Source organism: Gossypium hirsutum, chromosome A12 (genome assembly GCF_007990345.1).
Source record: "Gossypium hirsutum isolate 1008001.06 chromosome A12, Gossypium_hirsutum_v2.1, whole genome shotgun sequence".
In the NCBI taxonomy this organism is placed as follows: Eukaryota; Viridiplantae; Streptophyta; class Magnoliopsida; order Malvales; family Malvaceae; genus Gossypium; species Gossypium hirsutum.
In genome coordinates, this window is record NC_053435.1 from 100,767,889 (window position 1) to 100,792,475 (window position 24,587).

Below are 24,587 nucleotides of genomic sequence, written 5' to 3' on the forward strand. Positions count from 1 at the left end.
AATTAAAAAAATATATTTTTTGTAATTTCAATAAAAATCTTACCAATACATTAATATTATAAATTAAGCTTAAATGTATTCCTTTGAAAGAATATATTTAGGGTTAGATTCAAGGTAATCAGTATCGTATCCGTGGAGGTATCATTTTTCTATTAGTATCAATGGTATTTATCGCTATTTTGTAAAACATTTCATATATGTATATAAAAAATATTTACAAATATAAGATAATGAAATTTATTAAACCTAAAATATAAAATACTCATAAAAAATAAAACTTTAATTAAAGCGGTAAAGAAAAGATTTTAAAAAAAATGTTAGTGACATGGGCTCAAATATCACCCTATATAAAATTTAAGATATATATATATGTATATATATAATTACCCCTCATCAATTACATAAAATAGTCTTTAATAAGCTTCACGTATATAATTCATCATTAAACAACCTCAAAATAAACAAGCAACAAAATTATTCCATAAATAAGATTACCGCATTCTATACATATAACAATTCATAATTCAACAAATCCAAAATAAATAATAAAATTTAAATTTGAATTTAAAATATATTTTAAAATAATTGATGAATAAATAAATAATAAAAATTTCAATTTCAATTTAAAATATATTTTAAAATAATTGATATTAGCTATAATTAATAATATTATAATAATAGAGAGATCAAATAAAAATATACAAATTAAATAAAAAACTTAAGCATAGCAGGATGATGGATATCATAATATTACCTAAGACAATCTTGTATAATAAAAACAATTAACTATTCAATTTATTTTGTACGGATTTATATATTACATATTTGAATATAAACTTTATTATCCAATATTAATTTATAATGCATGGGAATATATACGTAGAGTACATAATTTTTTATCATATTGTAACTTTTAAATTTTTGTTCTATATTTCAGCCAAAAAAGAATTAATCCAATGTGAGACGAGGGTTAAAAATTATATTAATACTAATTAAAAGAGAGTCGATCAAAGTTGAAGTTTGATAAAGATAAATTTATATTAGGGTTAATTTGACTAAATATTTCTAAATTAGTTTTTAAATTTTAAAATGTTTTAATCATGTAACACTTCATGCCCGGTTCAGTAATCGGACCTGAGTTACAGGATGCTATTACAATAAACTGGATCATTCACATGCAATTTAATCAATAACATTCAATAACTTAATATATACAAGTTAATTTCATGTTAAATATGCATTACAAACAAAATCGAGTCTCAATCAGGCTTATGAAATCCCTTAAACCGGCTCAGAACCAAATCAGGACCATTTTGAAACATTTACAAAAAGATAGGTAAAAAAGTAAAACAGGGGTTATACAGCCGTGTGACAGGGTTGAGGCTGTGTGGTGCCATCACACAGCCGTGTCCCTAAACCATGCAACAATCACATGCCGTGTAGTCGAGTTTCATACGATCGTGTCATCCAACAATGTGTGACACACGACAATGTGATAGCTCGTGCGCAATAAAAATGACCTATTTAAGCAAGTTTTCATACCATACCTTTAAGTAACCTATAATGTCATTTTATGTTACTCTTACCAACACCAAAACATACATATTTCAAAGTCAAAATACCAATTCTTCTAACCATTTAAACATACAACAAATATGCCCTTAATGACACCAACAGTTCAATAAGCTCAATTCAAACACAATAGATATTAAAACCTTAAACTATTTAATGCCATATCTTAGTTCACATGCTTAATACCTTTCAATTCTTTACCATTATCATAAATTTTCTAATTGTCAAATTGATACCAACCAAGTTGCATATGAGCTTGAATACAAAACTAATATGCCAAAACATGATCACAATCTTGCAAAGATTAACCATCCTATATACATGCCACAAATAAACAAGTTGAAACATCAAAGTATATCGTGTTGAGAGATGATAGGTGTGTGCTTCTAGTTGACCCGATTGACACGTTTCAAATGTCCAAATCTACAAAAAAGTGATATCATGGGTAAGTATTTTAAATACTTAGTAAGCTCATATAGTATAAACAGTTGCATACCTCAATTACTTATCACACATTCAATTCATTATACAATATAAGTGTCTTTATCAAAACATAGCGAAACAAAATCAAATACATAAGGCTTTGAGCTCAAATCATACATATAACCTTAACTATTTATACTTCCATTATAATTCGATTTGCATCAAATATCTATATTGTAACACCCTTAACCCTTATCAGTAGCCGGAATAGGGTTACGAAGCATTACCGAACTTTACGGACTAATTGCGAATATTTCATTACCTCTATTATACAAATCAAGAACCAATCATATAAAACTCATATTGTCCCTTAGATGGGCCTTCGAGGCCCACTATACACTTTAGAAGTGAATCAGGACTCGACCAGGGACTTCGAGAATTTTTCGCAAAATATCAAAAATTTTCTTAAAAACAAGGAACACACGTCCGTATGACCAAACAGTGTGGTTCACATGGCCAGGAGACAAGCCCGTGTCTTAGGTCGGGTGGGCATTCGATGTGAGACACACGGCCGTATCCCAGCCTGTGTTCCTATCTATGTAACTCTCTAACTTGTGTCACATGGCCAACCACACGCCCGTGTGCTAGGCCGTGTGCAAAAACCTGGGCATTCTGTTTTGAAATTTCAAAGTGTAGGAGACACAAGGCCAAATCATATGCCCATGTGCCAGGCCGTGTATCACACACGGCTGAGACACAAGCTCGTGTCTCTGTCCGTGTGGACGAAAATAGGTCATTTTAAGGCCACATTTCTCACCCTTTTTATCATCAACCTGCACACAACATTGAAATACACTAATATATCCCAACCAATCAACCAATACAAGCCAAAGATCTTATTTTAAACATAATAAGACATCACAAAACTCATTTACATAGATTTACCAAAATAACTCCATTCATTGATTTACTATATACCACTATTAAATGCATGCATAAAAACATATAAATGTATCATCCACAACCATATCTCATGTTTAAGTCTTTTCTAATTAAACCCTATACATGCCATATAAACCATAATATGTATAACAAAGTCTACAAGAACAATCTGGATAGTGTGGCTCGATGTGTTGATCTGATCCTTCGAACTTCTTGAAAATCAACAAAGAACATTCAATGACCCAAGTAAGCTTAATGAAGCTTAGTAAGTTTATTGGCTTTAAAAATAAATCTTACTGAACATACTATAATAAATCATTAAACAAGCATGTCACTAACATTTCCTGCCATTCACAATTTCAAATGATGAATTCACTTGATTGAACTCAATATCAATAATTACTTAAATTCTATCACATTAATTCCTTATGACACTTACCAATATTTTTCAAATTAGAGAACGTCTTACAGATTTGAGTACATCGTTTTCTTGATGCCATAGTCCAACTATGGTCTTACACATATATTGCCATGGCCCTGTCATGATCTTACAACCGTAGTGCCATAACCCAGTTAGGGTCTTGTCTTCAGGATGCCATAGCCCAGCTATGGTCTTACACACATATATATACTGCCATGGTCCAACCATGGTCTCACGTTCACAGTACCATAACCCAGTTATGGTCTTTTCACTAAAATGCCATAGCCCAACTATGGTCTTACATTTAATTATTGTCATGGTCCAACCATGGTCTTATCTGTCAATTCATCTTGTGTCACAGAACGATCGTACTCAATCCTGCGCTCCACTTAATTTGAAATTTCAATTCGATTTTCATATTGTAACAGCCCATTTTTAGGGTTAATCGGAACAGTGGTTTCGAGGCCACCAAATCCGACGAGTAGGTTTGTAAATATTATATTTAATATTTACGAGTTAATTGTGATTTTAAAAATGTTTTTGATATCGTGATATTTGTTTTATAAGTGATTTATTAAGTTCAAGTGGTATGACCCTAAGGTCAAGTGGGTTTAGGAAATGAGGTATCGGGACCTCATTTATATAAACTGAGTCGTAAATATTTTTATAAATATTTACGGAGTGGCAAAAAGATAGTTTTAAAGTTTCGTTGAAAAATTTTATCGTTTCGATAGTTAATTAAGCAAAAAGAACTAAATCGCGTAAAATGAAAAAGTTACATTCTAATTGTTTAAGTGTTTATTTTCCATGATTTACTAAAGTATAAGTCCCTATTTATCAATTAAACCATTACTTTATGATAGTGGAGATTGGTGGTTTGGCATATATGAAATTATGTATTATTATAAAGGACAAAAAGGTAAATGGAATATTAAAATGTATTAAATAAAAATAAAACATAAAATGGCCATGCAAATTTTATCTCTTGGCCGAATATGGAGGAGAAAAGAAAGCCATTGAAGCTTCCTTAGTTTCGGCATTTGCATGAAGTGATTTAGGTATGTTTTGTGTTCGGTTTTTAATAATTTTTATGTTTTTGAGATCGTTGCTTCGTATTCTAGCTAGCCCGTATCTCTGATTTCAAAACTGTTAAAGTATTTGAATGTTGCCATTGTTGAGTGCATGAGTATTTTGATAGTTGATGATGGAAAATAAATTACTGTTGTTGGATATACATGTTTTGTAAAGTGAATTTTGGTAAAAATGTCAATTTTGGATTAAATTGTGAATTATTGAAATTATGTGGTTGAAAGTGTGAATAAATGACACCGACCTTCATGCATTACGACTTAGATATCTCCCTGTACAGAGCTTCAATACTTATTCCGTTTGTTTCTAATGAAACTAGACTCAAAAAGGAATCTGTACATATAAAGCATGACTTCTAATTATCTCTGGTTAATTTATGGTGAATTTCTAAAATCAGAATAGGGGATCCAGAAAATGCTCTAGCCCTATTTCACGAAAACTTAAACATCTCATAAAATATGGCTCATATGGTCATTTTGTTTCTTTCATATGAAAATAGACTCATCAAGATTCGATTTCATAATTTATTCACTATTTAATTCCATTCCTACTATTTTTAGTGATTTTTCAAATTCACATCACTGCTGCTGTCAGCATATATTTAAGGTAAATTTTACCTATTTCATAATTTTCCATGAATCAATTAGTAAATTGACATACATTATTTTCAAGTATAATCACGATTAGCCATGACGTACGTAGCACCAATAGGACCATGATCGGCCATTCCAATGGCTAATCATTACCAAGCATTTCCACACCACTTAATAACCATGTCATAAGACCATATATACAAAATGACCATAATGTTATACTCAAAATATACGAGCCATTTTCGCATGGCTATACGAATATACATTACCAAAAGATACTTAATTAACAACAAGGGTCAGCCCTATACATGTCATTATCAAAATTCAACTAAAAGAGTACCAAAGGGGCTTAGATAGTGTGGACGACTTCGACTTTGACACTCCCGAGTCCGATAGCTGACGAACAAAATCTATAAAACAGAGAATTAAAGTAACAGAATAAGCATTTTGATGCTTAGTAAGTTTTAAGTAATGAAATTATTTACAACTAAGGTATAGCGTTCGTATGACTAAATGAACAATTGCATATACGCATATTCCCAAAATCATGTTTACTTCACGCTTCAACCATTATATTCATACACTCAGGATCAAACCTGACTAAAGGCCGAAAGCTTGTTAATCAATTGAGCGAATACTATTTAAAAGGAATCAACCTTTCCAATGCATATACGAAACATACCTTATCGTTTGGATTTATGAGCGTATTAATTGAAGTTATTACAGCAAGATCGCTCATTTCCAAACCCAAGTACCTTCGGGATTTAGCCGGATATAGCAACTCGCACAAATGCCTTCGGGACTTAGCCCGGATATAATTACTAGAACAAATGCCTTCGGGACTTAGCCCGGATATAGTAACTTGCACAAATGCCTTCGGGACTTAGCCCGGATATAATCACTAGCACAAATGCCTTCGGGACAGCCCGGATATAGTAACTAGCACAAATGCCTTCGGATCTTAGTCCGGATATCATTCGAATAATCATGCACATATATCAATAAATCATAAACATTTATATTTCATTTTCATTACTAGAACTCAAACACAAGACACTTATCAACCTTTACCATTTTCGGCTTAATAGCCACATACAAAGAGCATGATTTTGATTGGCTTTGTAACATGATCTCTATACACATTCGGCTACCAGTCATAAGTATAAACTAATTACCTCGATACATAATTCAAGTAGAATCATTATATCACTGTTTATTTGTTATGCTTATATGTCGTGATTTAATCAAATCATAAACTAAGTTCCATTACTCAAAGACTTACCTCGGATGTTTTCAAACGACTTCAACGGCTATTCGATTACTTTTTCCTTTCCCCTATCCAACTTTGATCCTCTAAGCTCTTGAGCTAAATCAAACAATTTACCTCTCAATCAAACACAATCATACGACATTCATATACATTTTAGAACCAATTCATTTGAATCAATTTACAACTTAAGTCTATCACCATTTCGCTTTCAAATTTGTGTACTTGGTAAGTCACATTAAACTACTACAAATATAACTTTAATACATATTTATTTTCAAAGGTCTCAATGACACAAGGTGTATACATAAGGCACTAACATACATATAAGTACATATATACTTATGTGGTGTTCATATTTTAGTCGATTACTTAAGTTATGCACAACCACGTATTTATATACACTCTCATATTCATTATTATGAATATTGCCGAATACTTAACACAACTAAGCTAAAAATTTACCCAATATCATCTTAATTAACTTCTACTTATACATCAAAATTTCCAATACAAAGTATTTAGCACCTATGCACTTAAACCGGATTAGCAAACACCCATAGACCATGACCAAATGCCATTTAAACACAAGTCAACAAGATCTCATGATTTCAAATCAAACTCTTAACAAGAATGCACAATGCCGAACCCTTAGCTGATTAAACATCTAATTTAGACAATTTTAGAACATCTAAACGGCACTTGTTCAAAACATTAAACAACTACATGTTCGGCTATTACCATAGGTGCATTAGAAATTTATACTATCAATAAGCTCAACTTCTTGCAACAACAATTTCTTCCTCAAAGTTTAAAGGCTAAAATCAAATTATCTCCTCATTAACCATAACCGAATGTGCCATACATCCATCAAGATTCAAGATTTTTGGCATGGGCTAAGTAAGAAACAAGATGATTAACCTAAAACAAGCTTGAATTTCAAAACAAATCTAACACCTTTCACTAACCTTTCTTCTCCTTCCATGACCGAAAGTCTCCCCCCCTTCTCTTCTTTTCAATTCGGCAAGGAAGAACAAAGATGAACTTTGTTTCCTTCACCCCCCAATTTTTATTACTTTATTTCTAACCCTTTTATTTTATTATTTTTAACACAAAATATTAACACAAAATATTTATAATATGTTTTAACCCATAGCATGGTCGGCCACTATCTAAAATTTGGGTAATTTGACATGCAAGTACAAGTATTTTCTAACATGCATTAATAGGCCACTTTGACATTTGCCTAGCACAATCTTAAATTTTCTCACACAAGTCCTATTTGATAAATTTCACATACTATATACAAAATTTAAGCATGAAATTTTCACACGTGCATGTTCATATATAATAAGCATTAAATATGACTGTTAATTATTTTCTTATGGCTCGGTTTCTTGGTCCCGAAACCACTTTCCGACTAGGGTCAATTTAGGGCTGTCACACTCTCATTCTTCGAGTTCGGTTCCAAGCATCTGAATCTTACGAACCTTCCTCTTATAATTGTTATCTTTGTAAGGGAACTCACATTGTGCCAACCCTTGTGTCACCGGTATAAACTGCCTTGATCGATACTGCCTTAACATCATTAGTGGAGCGTATCCCACGGCTCCCCATATTTCAGCCAGAGGGACCCAATCAAAATCACCGCACCGATATAAGATTTCGTCAGGGATCAACCACGGAGCCCTCTATTCAACATATTCAGCTCATAAATTCTGGAGAATAGCTATCCATTTCTCTTCTGAGATGTCTTCTCGCCTTGATGTAGCCACTAATTCCTTTAATGGGGAATAGTCCTTTGAGAAAACCCGATAGGAGACCTTCTCCACCTTCTAAAAATGGCTATGAAACCAAGCTAATAGAAGCTGTGCACAACCAATAAATCTTCCTTCGCCCGTTCTCCGACATGCATTCAAGGATCTGAAAGTTTCTGCTAGGATTGCCGGGACGGGTGTGGTACCTTTATCAAGACGATCAAATAAATCTGAGACGGCTTCATCTATATGTCCTAGTGCCTTAGGAAAGATGATCAGACCGTAGAGGCTCAAGGTGAAAACATCAACCCTCTTCTTCAAATCCGGGTGTGCTAGGACTAAATCCCTCAAATTCCTCCAAGGAATACACTTACTATCCCCTTTTTGCTTGATACGGGCTAAAACCCATTGTTCGCTCATTCTCATGGTACTCATCAATTTCTTTAAAAATGTCGGGACATTAACAAGTCTTGAATAAGCCCTGTCGATTTGAGGTTTTAGGTAATTAAGTAGCGCCATGTATTCCTCCACAGTAGGAACTAAATCGACTCCTCCGAAGGTGAAGCAACTGTAAACGGGGTTCCAAAACTGCACGAGGGCCCGGAACAAGTACTTGTCCACTTTTACATCGAGCAAATAGGGTAGGTCACCGTAGTTACAGTAAAAAAGTTGCTTGACCTCGCTATTCCAATTGTTCCATATACCCTTTAATTCTTGTAGGTCGTTCTGAGTCACACTGATGCTGGTGAAATCCCACAACTCTGATTCATATCCTCTGGTCAAACTATCTCCTTTCTCTTGTTACGTTCTCTCGGACCACACTCAGACGGCCGCATTATCCTCCACTCTATCAAGAAATTCTTTTTCCATGCTAAGTTTTTCTAGTTAGCAACCGAACGTGAATCAACACCTTTTTACAATGTGATTCCATGCAATAACAGCAAAACATAACAAGTCAGTATTAAAACAAAGAATAGAACTCAAAGCAAACAGAAAATAATCAAGCACCTAATCGGGTAACCACTAGGGTTTGGTGTGTTTCTACCTAGGGCAGGCTCTTAGGGCTCATTATATGTGGTTCGGTTCTAAAGTAAAGGTACCTGAACCAGCATATTCCTCCATCCTCACCCATTATAGGCTCATATGGACTGAGTTCGATTCAGGGTAATACATTTCCCTACTGCTATACGGAGATGGAAATCTCACAAAGACGCAGGTACGGATGTATCCCGAAAGCGATCCACTATCCTATACGGAGGTGAAGACCTCACGAATGAGTAGTTTCTCACTTCCACTTAAAAGGTGTGACCACAACAGTCATGCAATGCAACATGCGAGGATATATACATAAAATAACTCGAAGTAATAAAGAAAATAGAAATAAAATGATGAAAACCGTAAGAAAAACGGATGAAATGCAATGAAGGGATCGTAAGTTTAAAACGAATTTTCAATTTCGACAAAAGACAAAAAATTAATAAATTTATGGCTCAACTCTCTCGTTGTCTCCAGTAGAGTCACCAAGCTGTCGAAACCATTTTTTTGAAAACAAAAAAAACAGGAATCGACTTTTTTTGAAAATGAAAATTAAAGCGGGAGTTGCCACCGATCTTTATTAGGTGTGATCGGACCACCTTTGCTTTAATAAAACGTTCTAGTTTATTAAAACAGTGTTTTTGGTCTACGAAACTCAAGAGAACAAGTTCGGGAGTCGGTTACGTGCGAGAAATGATTAGCACCCTCGATACGCCCAAAAATTGGTACCGAATTGATTAGTTAATGTTTTAATATCGAAAATTGAAAATCAGGAATGGATTTAAAATACAATCCCTTTTTATTGACATCGATTAAAAAACACTTGAATTAGCTTTAAACGATCGTTAAAGATTTCCTCGTCTCGAGATATCGGAGTATCACATCCCGTAAGTTAGGACACGATATCATGAATTCCCGAGCGCAAGTTTGTCTTTAATTTGAATTGGAAATCCGTGTATTTTAAAACTCAAAAGGATATTTGGCTATTTAGAACTAACGAGAAAATTGAAACCCCGTAAGTTAGGGCACAATTTCTCGATGTTCCAAAACGCAAAACATTGCCTCATTTAGAAAATTTTCTTTTTGAAATATAACGAGTATAATGTTTAATAAAGTGCGTTATTCATTTGGATTAAAACAATTTGTTGGATGAATGTAACGAGACTTGATTCATGGGCGATGATGTGAAAATATAGTAATGAATATAAGACAAATACACATGGATACTACATTATACAAATGAATAACAGTAATGCAAACTTGCGAAATAAACAAATCAAAATTCACATAATAGCAATAATTACGCAAGGTACATCATTTAGATATTAACATTAACAGTTAAAGACGAATGAATTTAATAATAATTTAAAAGGTGTAAAGCAAATAAAAATGAATAAGATGTAAAACAATTTTAAAATGATAATGAGGTTAAAATAATGTGAAAAAGGAGATTTAAAATTGACAATATGTACGACAATTTAAAATAGAGGATATATATATAATATTAAAATAGGTAATATATATAATAAATACTATATAAAAAACCTGAAATGAACAATAATAAAACAATTTAAAACAAATAAGAGAGTTTAAAATATGTTGTATAAGACAAATCTAAATAAGAATAAGACAATTTTAAAATAATATATATAAAGAAATTTAAAATAAATATTAGGAGGCTCAAAATAATAATATGTAAAAGAAATTTAAAATAAATAATGTAAAAGAAATTTTAAAGTGAATAACATGTAAAACAATTTAAACCAAGTAATACATATAAAACTTTAAAACAGATGATATACACAAAGATTTAAAATAAATCATATGTAAATTTTTTTTAAAATAATTAATATGTAAAAATAATTTTAAAAATACATAATATATATAAGAAGTATGTAAAAAAGTTTAATATAAGTAATATATATACGAAATCTTAAGGTAAATAATGATAAAAAATAATAAAAGAATTTAAAATCGTTTACATATAAAGTAAAATAACATATAAAAACTTAAAATATATAAGATGGTTTAACATCAATAATGTATAAAACAATTTAAAATAGAGTATGTGTAAAAGAAATTTTAAAATTGGTAATATATAAGACATCAAAGAAATAATTAGTGTATATAAAAAATAGACGTAACAATTTGAAATTGATAGTATATAAAATTTTAAAGTAAATAATAAGACGATTTAAAATGAATAATATGTAAAGCGAGTTTAAAATAAACAATATAGAAGAGTTTTAAAATCTATATTATACGAAGCAAATTAAAAGAGGGATTCATATGAGTAAATTTAGAATAGATGGTATATATACATAAAAGTGTAAAATAAATAATATATATAAAACCTAAAATAAATAACAATAAAATCATTTTTAAAGTAAATAAAAAGGGAGTTTAAAATAACATATTAATAAAACATTTTAAAATAAACAAATAAATAAATGAAATAAAGGGTTCAGGACATGATTGAAAATAGATCAGAATATGAGGTATCAATTGCAAATAAAAAAGGAAGGCCATCGGGGATTAAATCAAAACATTCTTATATTCACGAGGACAAAAAGGGGTAATATCCCAAATCCAAGCGCTGCGTTTCATCTGTCCAGGCCAAGGATCAAAGCGGAAATGAAATACAATAAAAGGGCAAAATTATAAACAGGGAAAAATGCGAAAATGACTAAATAGAATGACGCAAGAAAGAAGGAGGGACTATAATCGAAAATATCCCATTTGGGCTTTAAAAACACGCGGGTTCCCCTTCAAAACGGGTCGGGCTCGCGGGTCTCCCCCCTAAACGATGACGTTTTGGGGCGTAGGGGGGAGTCCTTGAAACGGTGACGTTTCATCACCATTTTTTTACAACCAAAACCCTTTTTTTTTAATCTTTCAGCCCCCATTTAAGAAAGAAAAAGAAAACTGTTTGTTTCTCCCACTCCCCTCTTCTCTTAACCTCCCCCATGGCCGACCATGGGTTCATCGGGGGGCCCTCCACGACCATACCACGAACGGCGGCCGGTGCTAAGCGAGGCGGGCTCTCTCGGCCCTCTTTTCTGTAGGTTCAAAGGTGGAACCTCCATAACCAGTAGCAACGCAAGAAAAGGGGGGGGGACCCTTCGGTTCTTCGCTCTCCACCGTGGCCAATGGTCAAACCCCTAGGGGTTCGACGACCTTCAGATCGGTGAGAAGACGCCGGAGCGCACCCAAATGGTGGATCGAAGGTGCGTTTTTTATTACTATTTTATTCTTTTATTATTATTTCATATGTAAAAAAGAAAAAAAAAGGAACAAAGCAAAACGGGGTAAAAGAAAATAAAGATTGGAAATTGAAACGCAAACAATAAGATCAACTTAAAAAATCGTCTATTCCTTTTGATTAATTTTCGTTTTTGTAAATGTCTGTAAACATATTTTTCGTTTGAGGCTTCTTATAGCCGAATACAAAGATTTCATCTACTGTTTGTTGCTGTTTCCTTTTGCTTCTGCTGCTTTGCTCTCTTTTGCTTCTGTTTTGCAGTCCTAAGGGGGTCAACGGCGGTGAAAGTATGCCATTTTGGTGTAAGGTCGAAGGAAAAGTCGGCCCTTGGGCGTCGTGCATGCCGAGGGCGCACATGGGAGGTGCAGCACCCTAAGCTGCTAGGGTTTCTGAGTTATTTTGTGTTTTGGGCCGTATTTTGCTTGGGCCTTGTAGTGCAATGGACTGTTATTATTATTTTGGTTTTTTGTTTAAATGGGCCGGGCAAAATTGGGCCCGTACAGTATATTTGCAACAGTTCTAAGGGGTGGAGGGCATAGAGGAGGCGACACCTAATTTTTTTTTTCTGACACAATCATTGAAAATAATTACAAAATGACGTGTTTTTAAAAAAAAATTAAGGATGGAGGGTGTGAGAGAGGTGGCACTAGTATTTTCTAGCGCAGAAATACAGTTTAATTAGTGGAGGGTGAGAGAGAGGCAACACCAATATTTATTTTTGTATTTATTTATTTTACAAATGGTTGTGTTGATTTAATTGGATTTTTGATTTTGTAGAAATGGTGTGTTTGAAAGAAAGATAACATCTATTTATGTTTTCATTTAATATTTTTTTTATTTTTTAATTTAAATGCAAATAATAGAAAGAGCATTAGTTTATTTTTTTGCTGATAGTTTATTTTGTAGAGAGGGTGTTTGAAGAAAGGAAACAAATATATTTATGTTTTTTTAACATTAATTTTTTGTTGTTTATGTACTTAATACATGGTTTCATGTGTTGAAAGTTTTGAGTTTTTTTTTTCTATTTACTTAACTAGTATAAAGACTATTATTATGCCCAAAAATGTGATCTTTTTAAAATTTTATTTGTAATTATTATGTATTTGTTTGTTGGCTTTGTTATCTTAAAAATACAAAACAAAAAAAAAAAACTCAAATGGTAAAATAAATATAAATACAAAAATAAATATTGGTAACGACTCTCTCTCCCTCCCTGCCTCTCTCACACACTACATACTCCACCGTTAAAAGATATTAAAAAAAAAAACTTAAAAGATATTAAAAAAAAAATCATGTTGTAATGATGTTTCAATGATTGTGGTAAAAAAATTTGTGCCAACTCATTCATGCCCTCTACCCCTTGATACTATTACAGACATACTATTTTGGTAAATAATGATATTAGCGTACTATTTTAAAATTTTTTTTATTTTTATATTATGTAGCTAAAAAAGAAAAAAAACAAAAAAATAGCACAAACTATGTGTGAAAAACATTATAAATAATAATAATAAAAACAAATACTTTGAAGTGTTTATGAAAACTTCCATTTATTTTCATATATTTCTACTTTTATCTTGCAAAATTGTTTAATATTAATTATAAATTAGACTAGTAAAATAGTTTAATAATTTGCGAAACTTTTAGGCACAATTTAAAAATTTAAGAATTAAAAAATATAAAATTTTATTATAACTTTATAAAATATACATAAATAATTTTGATAATATAATTTTTTAAAATTTATAATATAATAAATTTTTTATCATAACCATCTAAAAAGATCATAAATATACATGCTTAAAATTAAAAAAAAATAATTAAAGTGCTCAAATTATACTGAATTTAGTGAGATCTATTAATTACAAATATTAACTTAAATGAATAAATATGGAGGAGATGAAAAGTCAAAGGTTTTGGATCATGGGAAAGGGAAATCGTTTTCAAATAAAAATTGCTTTCAATTTCAATTAAACTTTACTTCATACAGGTGTTGGTAAATCGAATAGACATTCCAAAACTATTCAGTGCATAGAAAACGAATTACCTGCAAATTTCCAATGAGTTTGATAACCAACGAGTTGAATCCAATAGAGATAATGACACTTTTGTACACTTACAATTGTAGGGGGAAGCCGACACATTTCTCCAGAACTTTTTATTCATTTATGGATTTGTCCGTCCATGGATTACTTTATTACGTCTTTCTCCATGGGAACATTGAATCAAACCATTGACGTCATGGCTTATGTTTGCATTTTTCATCTTCTTTATTAGCGACGGAAATTCCTTTCCAATCCCATGCGATTTCGTGTTCATATGCATTGTTCTCATCGATCCAAAACACGTGGCAATATCCTATGTGTTCTCTGTCCTTGTCACCAAGATAGATCATGTATTTCCAACTCCACTTTATTTCTATATAGGTGTGCAAGTGAGATTTATGCCCAATCAGGAGGCCAGAGTTGAGCGTTTCAGGCGAGTAGCGCGAGCAATTGGAGTTAAAGGCCGACAACAAATAATCTCAGAACCTTTAGGTACGTTTTCGTTTTTTTTCTATTGTTTTCTTTTCTGAAGATTAGAAAGCTTTAAACTTTGTTTTAATTTGGACAGTGCGTTTCGCACTTACTCTTTTATTTGCTAAAATATCTCAGTTGAAAATTTCCAGTCTGGGTTTGTTTTCTCAAATCAAAGATTGATTAGTTATTCATATATGCACCAAGGAGTTAGTTTTTAAGAACATATTGTTTTTAGCTGAAAGAGTCTAAAACACAGAATCGAAACATTAATTAAAATTTTCAACTATTGAGCATATATCGCATGTTTAAATATGTTTGTTATCAATATCTCGTCAGACGGCTTGGTATTAACATTGCCACTAATACCTACGTCTATGGACAACGTCTCACTAGTCAATAATAATCTATGTCAATCTCATTGCTTCCATCGGTGCTTATCTAGAAGGTTATTATGCTCTTTTAAGAAACTAATCATGACACCACATGTTATATCAACATTTTCTTCTCCTCTCATTAAACAAGGAAATCACGTTTCACTAGCGAAGTTTTGATGTTTTCGAAGTTGTGCTTCCCAGTTGCACCATAATAGAAGCTACTCATACTGGTTACTATATATTCAATCATTTTTGAATTGTCCATATATAATCTTATTATTTTGTTGATAATTTAGTCCCACCCCCATAAAACGAGCTGTTTTATTATTCTATATTCTTTGAAGTTCTCATCCATGAAATATACTGTTAGCTTTGAAGAGATTATATGGTTTGACTCGAGTTGTCGAAATGACAGGGAAATGGCAAGTTACAGTCAAGGATGTTTAATCTTGGTTGGGATTTTAGTGACACTGAGTTTACCATATTCACATGCCTTTTGGGGAAATGAAAATAAGATACAAACTGCTGTTTTTGTATCACCTAAGTTCGTGCTCGGACCAGGATCTGTGGAAAATAGGTTCTATTACAACGTCGACTTTCCGAAAGGTCATATTGCGGTGAAAAGTTTTGATGCAGAAGTAATTGACGAGGCCGGGAATCCTATTCCACTGCACGAGACGTATTTGCATCATTGGGTTGTTATTAGATACTATGTACGTAAAGGTGTGGAAATATCAGAGTTTGATAACCCTAGAAAGTTTAACGAGTCGGACTATATTTCTGGGAGAAACAGTGGGATATGTCAGAATCTTGGTCAGTTCTTTGGCCTTGGGTCTGAGACACGGAAAACTTCAACTCATGTTCCCAATCCATATGGAATAGAAGTCGGTAATCCTGCTGAGATTCCTTCAGGATTTGAGGAGCAATGGATGCTTAATGTTCATGCAATTGATACAAGGGGTGCTGAAGACAAGTTAGGATGTACGGAATGTCGTTGTGATCTGTATAATATTACAGTCGATGAATATGGAAGACCTTTGAGACCTGACTATAAAGGAGGTTTGTTATGTTGTTACGATCATACACAATGCAAGGTAAAACATGGGTTCGAGGCTGTTAGAAGAACCCTTTACCTTAGATACACTGTGAAGTGGGTTGATATGGATAGGTCCGTCTTGCCTGTTAAAATTTATATATTTGATATTACCGATAGTTGGAAAAGGAGCCGCAGTTCAACTGGGATTATAGCAGAGCACGAGTGCAAGGTATATGAACTATTTCGTTTATGTGCTGTATATAAGAGGCAAAGTCAATAATTTTATTTTGTAAGAATGACATAAAATTATAAAAATTTGAAGGATTAAAAATGAAAAAAGTTCATTTATTCAAAAGCTAAAAAGTTGAATGATTTGTGTTTTGAAAGGGACTAAAGGGAAAATTTTTCATTTAACTGCCTTCTCTTTTTACCGGCTTCGCCACTGTGCTGAAACACAAAATATCGTTTTTTGTCAAATAGAATATTTTGTGAAATGCCATCATTTAATATCTTGGATGCAGGTTGAATATGATATTGAATCTTGCGATGCCACCGGAATGGGCGATGATGGATGCATCGACACCAGAAGGATAAGCCTTGACATGCCATTTGGTGGTTATCTCATATATGGTGTTGCACACCAACATTCAGGTGGCACTGGTTCCGCTCTGTATAGAGAGGTATTGAAATGCCTTACTTCTACTTTACACTTTTATAGATAGTTTTAAGGGTATTTATGTTTTCTAAATATTTTGAGATTTAAACTCAAAACATTTTAATCTTTATTATCTCAATTTTATCATTTCAATAAAAAATATTTACTTTTTATGTCACTTTTTATATTAATTTTTATAAATTTGTTATGTAAAATTTTTCATCCCTTGGATGTATCATAATTTAGTGTGTATAAGTATCATAATTTAGTGTGTATATATATACACACGCATATTCACTATCTGTTGACGATTATGAGCTGTGTTGTACTTCAGGATGGCCAACTTATGTGTTCTTCATTACCGACTTATGGGGAAGGAGAAGAACCTGGAAACGAAGCTGGTTATATTGTAGGAATGACTACCTGCTATCCTAAACCCGGAACTGTGGAGATATCTAAAGGGGAGACTTTGATTTTGGAGTCCAATTACAGTAGAATCAGGCATCATACTGGTGTCATGGGGCTGTTCTACATTTTGGTTGCAGACAAGTTGCCCAAGCCAATGCAGGCCTTGCACACTGTTGTTCAAGTAAGTTTCCGACTCTCAAATAGTAAAATTGATGAAGAAAATTCATTAACCCAACCAGATGGTAACTCATTATTCACAAATATATTCTTTTACTAATGTTAATTTCGATTAAACCAATGATGTTTTAATATCATCTGATGCAGACACAGGACAGTATTATGGTGGTAACAATCCTCTGGGCTGCGGTAGCTTTGATCGGTGTGGTAGCTGTCATCGCTGTTGCGGTTCATTATCGACTTAAACGCGAGGGAGAAGATGGCTATGAAGCAATTGGGATGTGAATGTGCTCTTATGAGCTCTACTCTGTATTGCATCTTAGAGTTCCAGCAACTTTGTTGTCAAAATAGTGATATGTATAACATATATATATTAGTAACTTTTGAACGTTACGTTCATATGGAAGACGCCATTTTTGTATATACTTTTGAAAGATATAGATCATGGTTAAGGTGTTTCAGTGGTCCAAAACAAGATCTGGCAGTGGCTCTTCTCTTTCTTTGGTGTGGAATGGGCCCTTTGCTGCCTTATTATCAGCCATGGATTTCTCTTGGAATATTATATGAATAAGATGGTTGAAAGAAAGTCTAAATTATTTATTTAAAATGATACTTTTAATCTCATTAAATAAATGTGTACAAAAAATAAAAGGGTTATTTGAAAGAAAGAATTGATTTATTTTCAAAGATTTATTTACATACAACTTAAAATTTTCAATTTGAAATTTTGAATGCATATTAAAAGTTTTCTATGATGTGAAGGCGGTAGGGGACCAGGGGTGGTGATTGAGCTTTTGGTTGAGTGTTTTTAGTTTTCTTAAATTATTCCTTTGATTTTCGATTTTCACATGTTTTAAACTTATTTTGATAAAATTTGTTTTACTTTATTCCTTAGACATTATTTGGTAAATTTATTTAAAAATCTTTTTTTTATAAATATTTTAAAAAATAAATTTTCAAGTGAATAAAATATAATGAATAACTCTTATATATTATTTTAAAAAAAACAATTCATCATATAGAATTTTAAGTTTCCTTTACTATATTAAATATTTATTTTTAAATTATAAAAAATTAAAATTAATTATAAATAAAAAAATAGAATTTATCCAAGTTGATAAATGTGGTTTTTTTTAACTTGTTTTCCTTTTAACTTCTAAAATGGCGCGAGAAAGGCTATGTTTTATAATATCTTTTATAATAATAGTTTTTGTTTAAAATTTTTAATAAAAATTTTAAAAAAATCATTAATAAATTGGAAAAGTAATACAATTTAAAATATTTAACTAATTTAAGATTGGTTATATTAATGTTAGTTGCTCTAATGTTAAATTTGTTAATATTTAATTTTATATTTATTTTTACTCTACTTTAATCAATGAATATAATTAAATTTTATTATATTTGAAAAATATAAATTTAATTTAATAAATATTTTCTAATATATTTTTTTAACATTATAACATTAAAATTCATAAAATTTTAAAATAAAGATATAATTTATTTAAAATCAAATTTATATTTAACATATAAAAATTAAACAAAATGTATGAAATAACTTTAAAAAATTAAGTAATTTATCCAAAATTGGAAATAAATAGATGAAATGGAGAGTGACACTATAGAAAAAACCTTAACGTGAACCTTTCCTTTTTTATATACAACCTTGTAATACATGGGAAGCGAAAGGAGCGCGGGAGGAATAGTGGTTGAAGGGCGAGTAGGAGTGAGCTCAGAACGTTTTGGTACGCTTTGGTTTTTGTTTTCTTGTCTCTTTTATTTTTATTTGGATTGCTTTCATCGATGGAGTTGGTAGTTATTTCTTCCCCAAATCTCACTTACTCCACAGTTGAAGATAACAGGGTAAAACATTAACTATAAACGCGATTCGTGCGACTCGAACTCAGGTTATACTTAGACAATGAACACCCTTATTCATCCGGCAATCATATGGAGTTCTAAATTTCTTTTATTAATTCTTATACTTTATAAAAAAATTATGGATTTAATCATATATTTTAATTTGATTAATTTTAGTATTTTTATTATTTGATTTAGTTAAATTTAATATTTTTGAATTTTAAAATTTTAGTCTTAACCCAAACAACAAAGATTAAATTCGTTTCGTTAATTCAATTATTGATCTTGTACTATGCATGCAATTGTATATTTGGTCCATATTCTCAAATTGGATCATTCTAAATCCTTGAATTTTTTTTAAAATTTTGAAATTTCAATTTAGACATAAATAATAATCGTTAATCCATTTACTGAATTTTTATTTAGTAATTTTTGAAAATAACAATTTGATATAGCATTACACATATGGCCATATGTTTGACGCATCAGATTTTGAAAATAGTGGAGCATAATTATTATTTGGTTAGGACTAAAATTTTAAAATTTGAAAAGTACAAGGATTAAAACAACCAAATTAAAGTACAATGACTAAATTCATAACTTTTGCAAAGTACAGAAATTAATAGCAGAAATTAAACTTCTTATTAAGTTGCTGATAATTAATCCCCTCCCCCATAGAACTAACTCTTGTCTTATTACATACATTTTTTAGTTCAAATACGTGAAATATATAGTTAGGTTTGAAGAGATTATGTGGTTTGACTCAAGTTGTTGAAATGATAGGGAAATGGCAAATTATAATCTGGGATGGTTAGTTTTGGTTGGGATTTTGGTGACGTTAGGTTTACCATATTCACACGCCTTTTTGGGGGAAATGAAAATAAGATACATACTGCTGTTTTCCCGTCACCCAAGTTCGTGCTCAGACCAGGATCCGTGGAAAATAAGTTCTATTTCAATGTCGACTTTCCAAGGTCATATTGCCTTGAAAAGTTTCGATGCAGAAGTGATTGATGAGGCCGGGAATCCTGTTCCACTGCACGAGATGTACCTGCATCATTGGGTTGTTGATAGATACTATGTACGTAAAGGCCTGGAAATATCAAAGTTGGATGACCTTAAAAAGCTTAACAGGTCAAACTATATTTCTGGAGGAAACCGTGGGATTTGTCAGAATGGAATTCTTAGTCAGTTATTTGGCCTCAGGTCAAAGACATGAAAAACTTCAACTCATATTCCCGATCCATATGGAATAGAAGTCGGTAATCCTGCTGAGCTTCCTTCAGGGTTTAAGGAGCAAAGGATGCTTAATGTTCATGCAATTGATACAAGGGGTGCAAAAGACAAGTTGGGATGTACAGAATGTCGTTGTGATCTGTATAATGTTACGGTCGATGAATATGAAAGACCTTTGAGGCCATGCTATAAAGGAGGATTGTTATGTTGCTACGATCGTATACAATACAGTGTGAAACATGGGTTTGAGGCTGTTAGAAGAACCTTTTACCTTAGATACACTGAGAAGTGGATTGATATGGATAGGTCCATATTGCCTGTTAAAATTTATATATTTGATATTACTGATAGTTGGAAAAGGACCCCTAGTTCAACTGGGATTAATGCAGAGCACAAATGCAAAGTAGATGAACTGTCTCGTTTATGTGCTGCAACACAATTTCTGTTTTGTCAAATAAAATTTCTTGTGAAATATCAGTATTAAATACATTTGATGCAGACTGAATATGATATTGAATCTTGTGATGCCACTGGATTGGGCAATGATAGATGCATCGACACCAAAAGGATAAGCCTTGACATGCTATTTGATGGTTATCTCATATACGGTGTTGCACACTAACATTCAGGTGGCACTGGTTCTGCTCAGGAAAGGATTGTATGAAATTATGATTACACGTCATTTTTTTATTTTCTAATAGGATAATGATAAATCATATTTTTCCTCTAAATTTTTAGTATTTTTAATTGAATTTGAATTTTTTTTCAATAGGAAAAAGTTGAAAATCAAAAGAAAAATCTGATTTGTCATTCTCCTATTGAAAAGGGATAGGGATAACTTGGAATCACAGTTTGATACAATACATTCTCGTTTTGCTCTCTATAGAGAGGTATTGAAATCTCTTATTTTTGCCAACACTTTTATACCATTATGTATATGTATATGTATATATATATGTATATGTATATGTATATGTATATGTATATGTATATGTATGTAACGTCCCCTAACCCTATACCGTCGCTGGAACAGGGTTACAAGACATTACCAGTCAGTACAGCTAAATTCTAGTTATTAATTAAAATAAATATTCACTCTCACCCTAGTTTTAAGATGTCGTCCCATTAATGGGCCCTCGTGATCCAATATGAACAGTAAATTCAATTTGGAACTAATTTAGAATCACTACGAATTTTTTTTATAAATTTCAAAATTCATACTATATACCGTTGCCAACCATAATTTACTTATTTCATCAATACTTTTACAACCTAAATGACTCTCATTAAACATCCTAGGTACATGCCATTATCAATACTCAACATACTTTACCTCATTGAATTCGGGATCGGCCTGGAATGCTGATTCAACAGTCTAGCCTTAACTTAACCTGCGCACGGAAACAAACCGTACGCTGAGTATACACTCAATGGTATTTCTATAATCCGAACACTTGATAATATAACAATTAAACTTAAAAATCACAATAACAAATATAACTATTCATTTATTTATTTTATAGATAAGTTTCATTTACTTACCATAAAAATTCTATACAAGCCATATAACAAACACAACAACATATTTGCTTACCGTATAAATTCTTTACTATATATTCACAATTCATTTGTATTCACACTTTACTTCTTAACAACATATCATTTTAATTCATTCTAACATCAATCATCATCCATTTGAACTTCACTCATTTCATGAACCTTTTGGTTCATGTTTTCAATCTCATATCTCAATTTCAATTCTCAATTCAATTTCTCATTTCATTCCAATAGCTCAATCAATCAAATTCACTCGATTTATCTTTTCACTTATTTACCCCTATTAACAAGACTCGGACTCTGATAGATACGTGGATTCCTCCCAAACACACTAGAATATCCAACCCAAACACACTCGGAATATTATAAATACTCCATAACACACCAGTATATCATATCCTCCCAAACACACCAATAAGGCATTAAATGACTCTTCGGATAAACCGAAGTATATAATAACAGAAACATCTTCTTGGCCGAACTACAAATCTCCTCATCACATCACAAATCCAATGGCATGCCATTTGTATCCAATCTGGTCCGATACTGTTAATAGGGTATTTGATTCACTTTCTCAATTTAATAAATCTTTCATCAATTTACCATTCTAATAATCACATATATTCACACATTTTCATAATTTCATACATTTTCATTCAATTCAACAAATATATTTCAATTATTCACATTAATTCATAATTCAATACAACTCAATTCACTTTTCAATATCAAATATTCAATTATCACAAATCTCATATATTCATATCAATTCCCTCATACTCCAATCAATATAATTTTTCAATATAACATTCATTCAATATTCAAATTTTTACATAGATCATATATATAATATATATTTCAATCAATATAAATTTTATCAAAATGATTTCAATCAATATAAATTTGATAAATTTATCACATATCAAAATCAATCCATTTCAATTGTAAAACATCATAATTCTAACACTAACAGTTGTCATATGTATATAAATATAACAAATAATGACTGAGTTCGGATTATAGAAATACAAACCGTAGTTTTTGAGCTAACTCCTGTTGACTTTATCTTGTCCTTTCTTAGCCGAGATTTCCGGTACCATATTGACTACGAAATTAATACAATTCATAATCATTAATACATTACTAATTTATATCTTGAGTTACAGAATTCTAAATTAAGATTCGCTAATTTTTCCTGAAACTAGACTCACAAATCTTCTTACCATAAAATTTTCAGAATTTTTTTTTTGGTTTAGCCATTAAGTACACTTTATTCTTTAAATTCACCCCTATTCTGCGGTCTGACAGTTTCGACCCTTCTTCACTAAAAATTAATTATCTCACAGTACAGAACTTGGATAATATTCTCGTTGATTTCTCCTAAAAATAGACTCATTAGGGATTCTAAACAGATTAATTATTTTTCTCCAATTTTTGGTGATTTTCCAAAGTCAGAATAGGGAAACCCGAATTCATTCTGACATTGTCTCACAAAATTTATTATATCTCATAATTTACAATTCAATTGCTTAAACCATTTCTTTTATAAGAAATTAGACTCAATAAGCTTTAATTCCATATTTTATTCATCATCTAATTCAATTTCTATAATTTTTGGTGATTTTTCAAACTTAGACTACTGCTGCTGTCCAAAATAGTCTTAGTGCAAAATGTTGATTTTCTACTTTTAATTTCAATTTAATCCTAACTAAATTCACTTACTTTTCTATCTTAATTCATACTTTATTTCTACTCAATTTTTAACCAAACTTAGACATAATTATCAATTTTTCATCATAAAACCATAATTTCGAAATTCTTTCAATTTAGTCCTTAAAGCATAAAACTTATGAATCACTTTACAATTCAATCCTTATTTCATTTCTAACTTGAATTTCTATCAATTTAGCCTTTAATTCATCATTTTACTCAACATGAACAATATTTATAAATCTAATAACTTTCAAAATATCAACTTAATTTCATCAAAACTTTGTTTTAAAGCTTTTAAAACATCAAAATTAAGTAAAAATGGCTAAATTGACATACCTATTAAAGTTTAATGCTTCAAAACCTTGATTTTTCCTTTTCTCCCTTTCTTTCTTTCTTTCTTTCCTTTCTTTCTCCCCTGTTTTTATTTGTTTCTGTTTCGTTTGCTTTGTTTTTCTTTTTCATTTCTTTTATTTCATTTTCTTTATTTTATTATTAAACTATTATAATATTTATTATTTATACATGTGTAAATTTATTAATACACATGTATTAATTTTTCACCTTACACTTGTCATAACTTTTATTTATTTAATTAATTAATATAAAATGATATTAATATAATATACTTTAATTATTATTATTTTACTTATATAATAAGTAAATACACATGTATAATACATGTGTACCATTT

At 31.2% G+C, this 24,587-nt stretch overlaps 1 protein-coding gene, 1 long non-coding RNA gene and 1 pseudogene across 2 annotated transcripts; all 3 read left to right on the forward strand.

The window, feature by feature from the left end:
* Positions 1-11,567: 11,567 nt before the first annotated feature.
* Positions 11,568-13,141, forward strand: LOC107946894 (uncharacterized). Its single transcript, XR_001697024.2, has 2 exons — positions 11,568-12,326; positions 12,623-13,141. It is a non-coding gene; the product is annotated as an uncharacterized lncRNA (long non-coding RNA).
* A 1,526-nt stretch (positions 13,142-14,667) lies between these two features.
* Positions 14,668-18,116, forward strand: LOC107946895 (uncharacterized). Its single transcript, XM_016881386.2, has 5 exons — positions 14,668-14,898; positions 15,670-16,519; positions 16,812-16,970; positions 17,280-17,534; positions 17,678-18,116. Exons 2-5 carry the CDS (start codon positions 15,674-15,676, stop codon positions 17,813-17,815), a joined length of 1,398 nt encoding a protein of 465 aa, XP_016736875.2. The 5' UTR covers positions 14,668-14,898; positions 15,670-15,673; the 3' UTR covers positions 17,816-18,116.
* Positions 18,117-20,152: 2,036 nt separating this feature from the next.
* Positions 20,153-21,220, forward strand: LOC107944403 (uncharacterized; annotated as a pseudogene).
* The last annotated feature ends 3,367 nt before the right edge of the window (positions 21,221-24,587 follow it).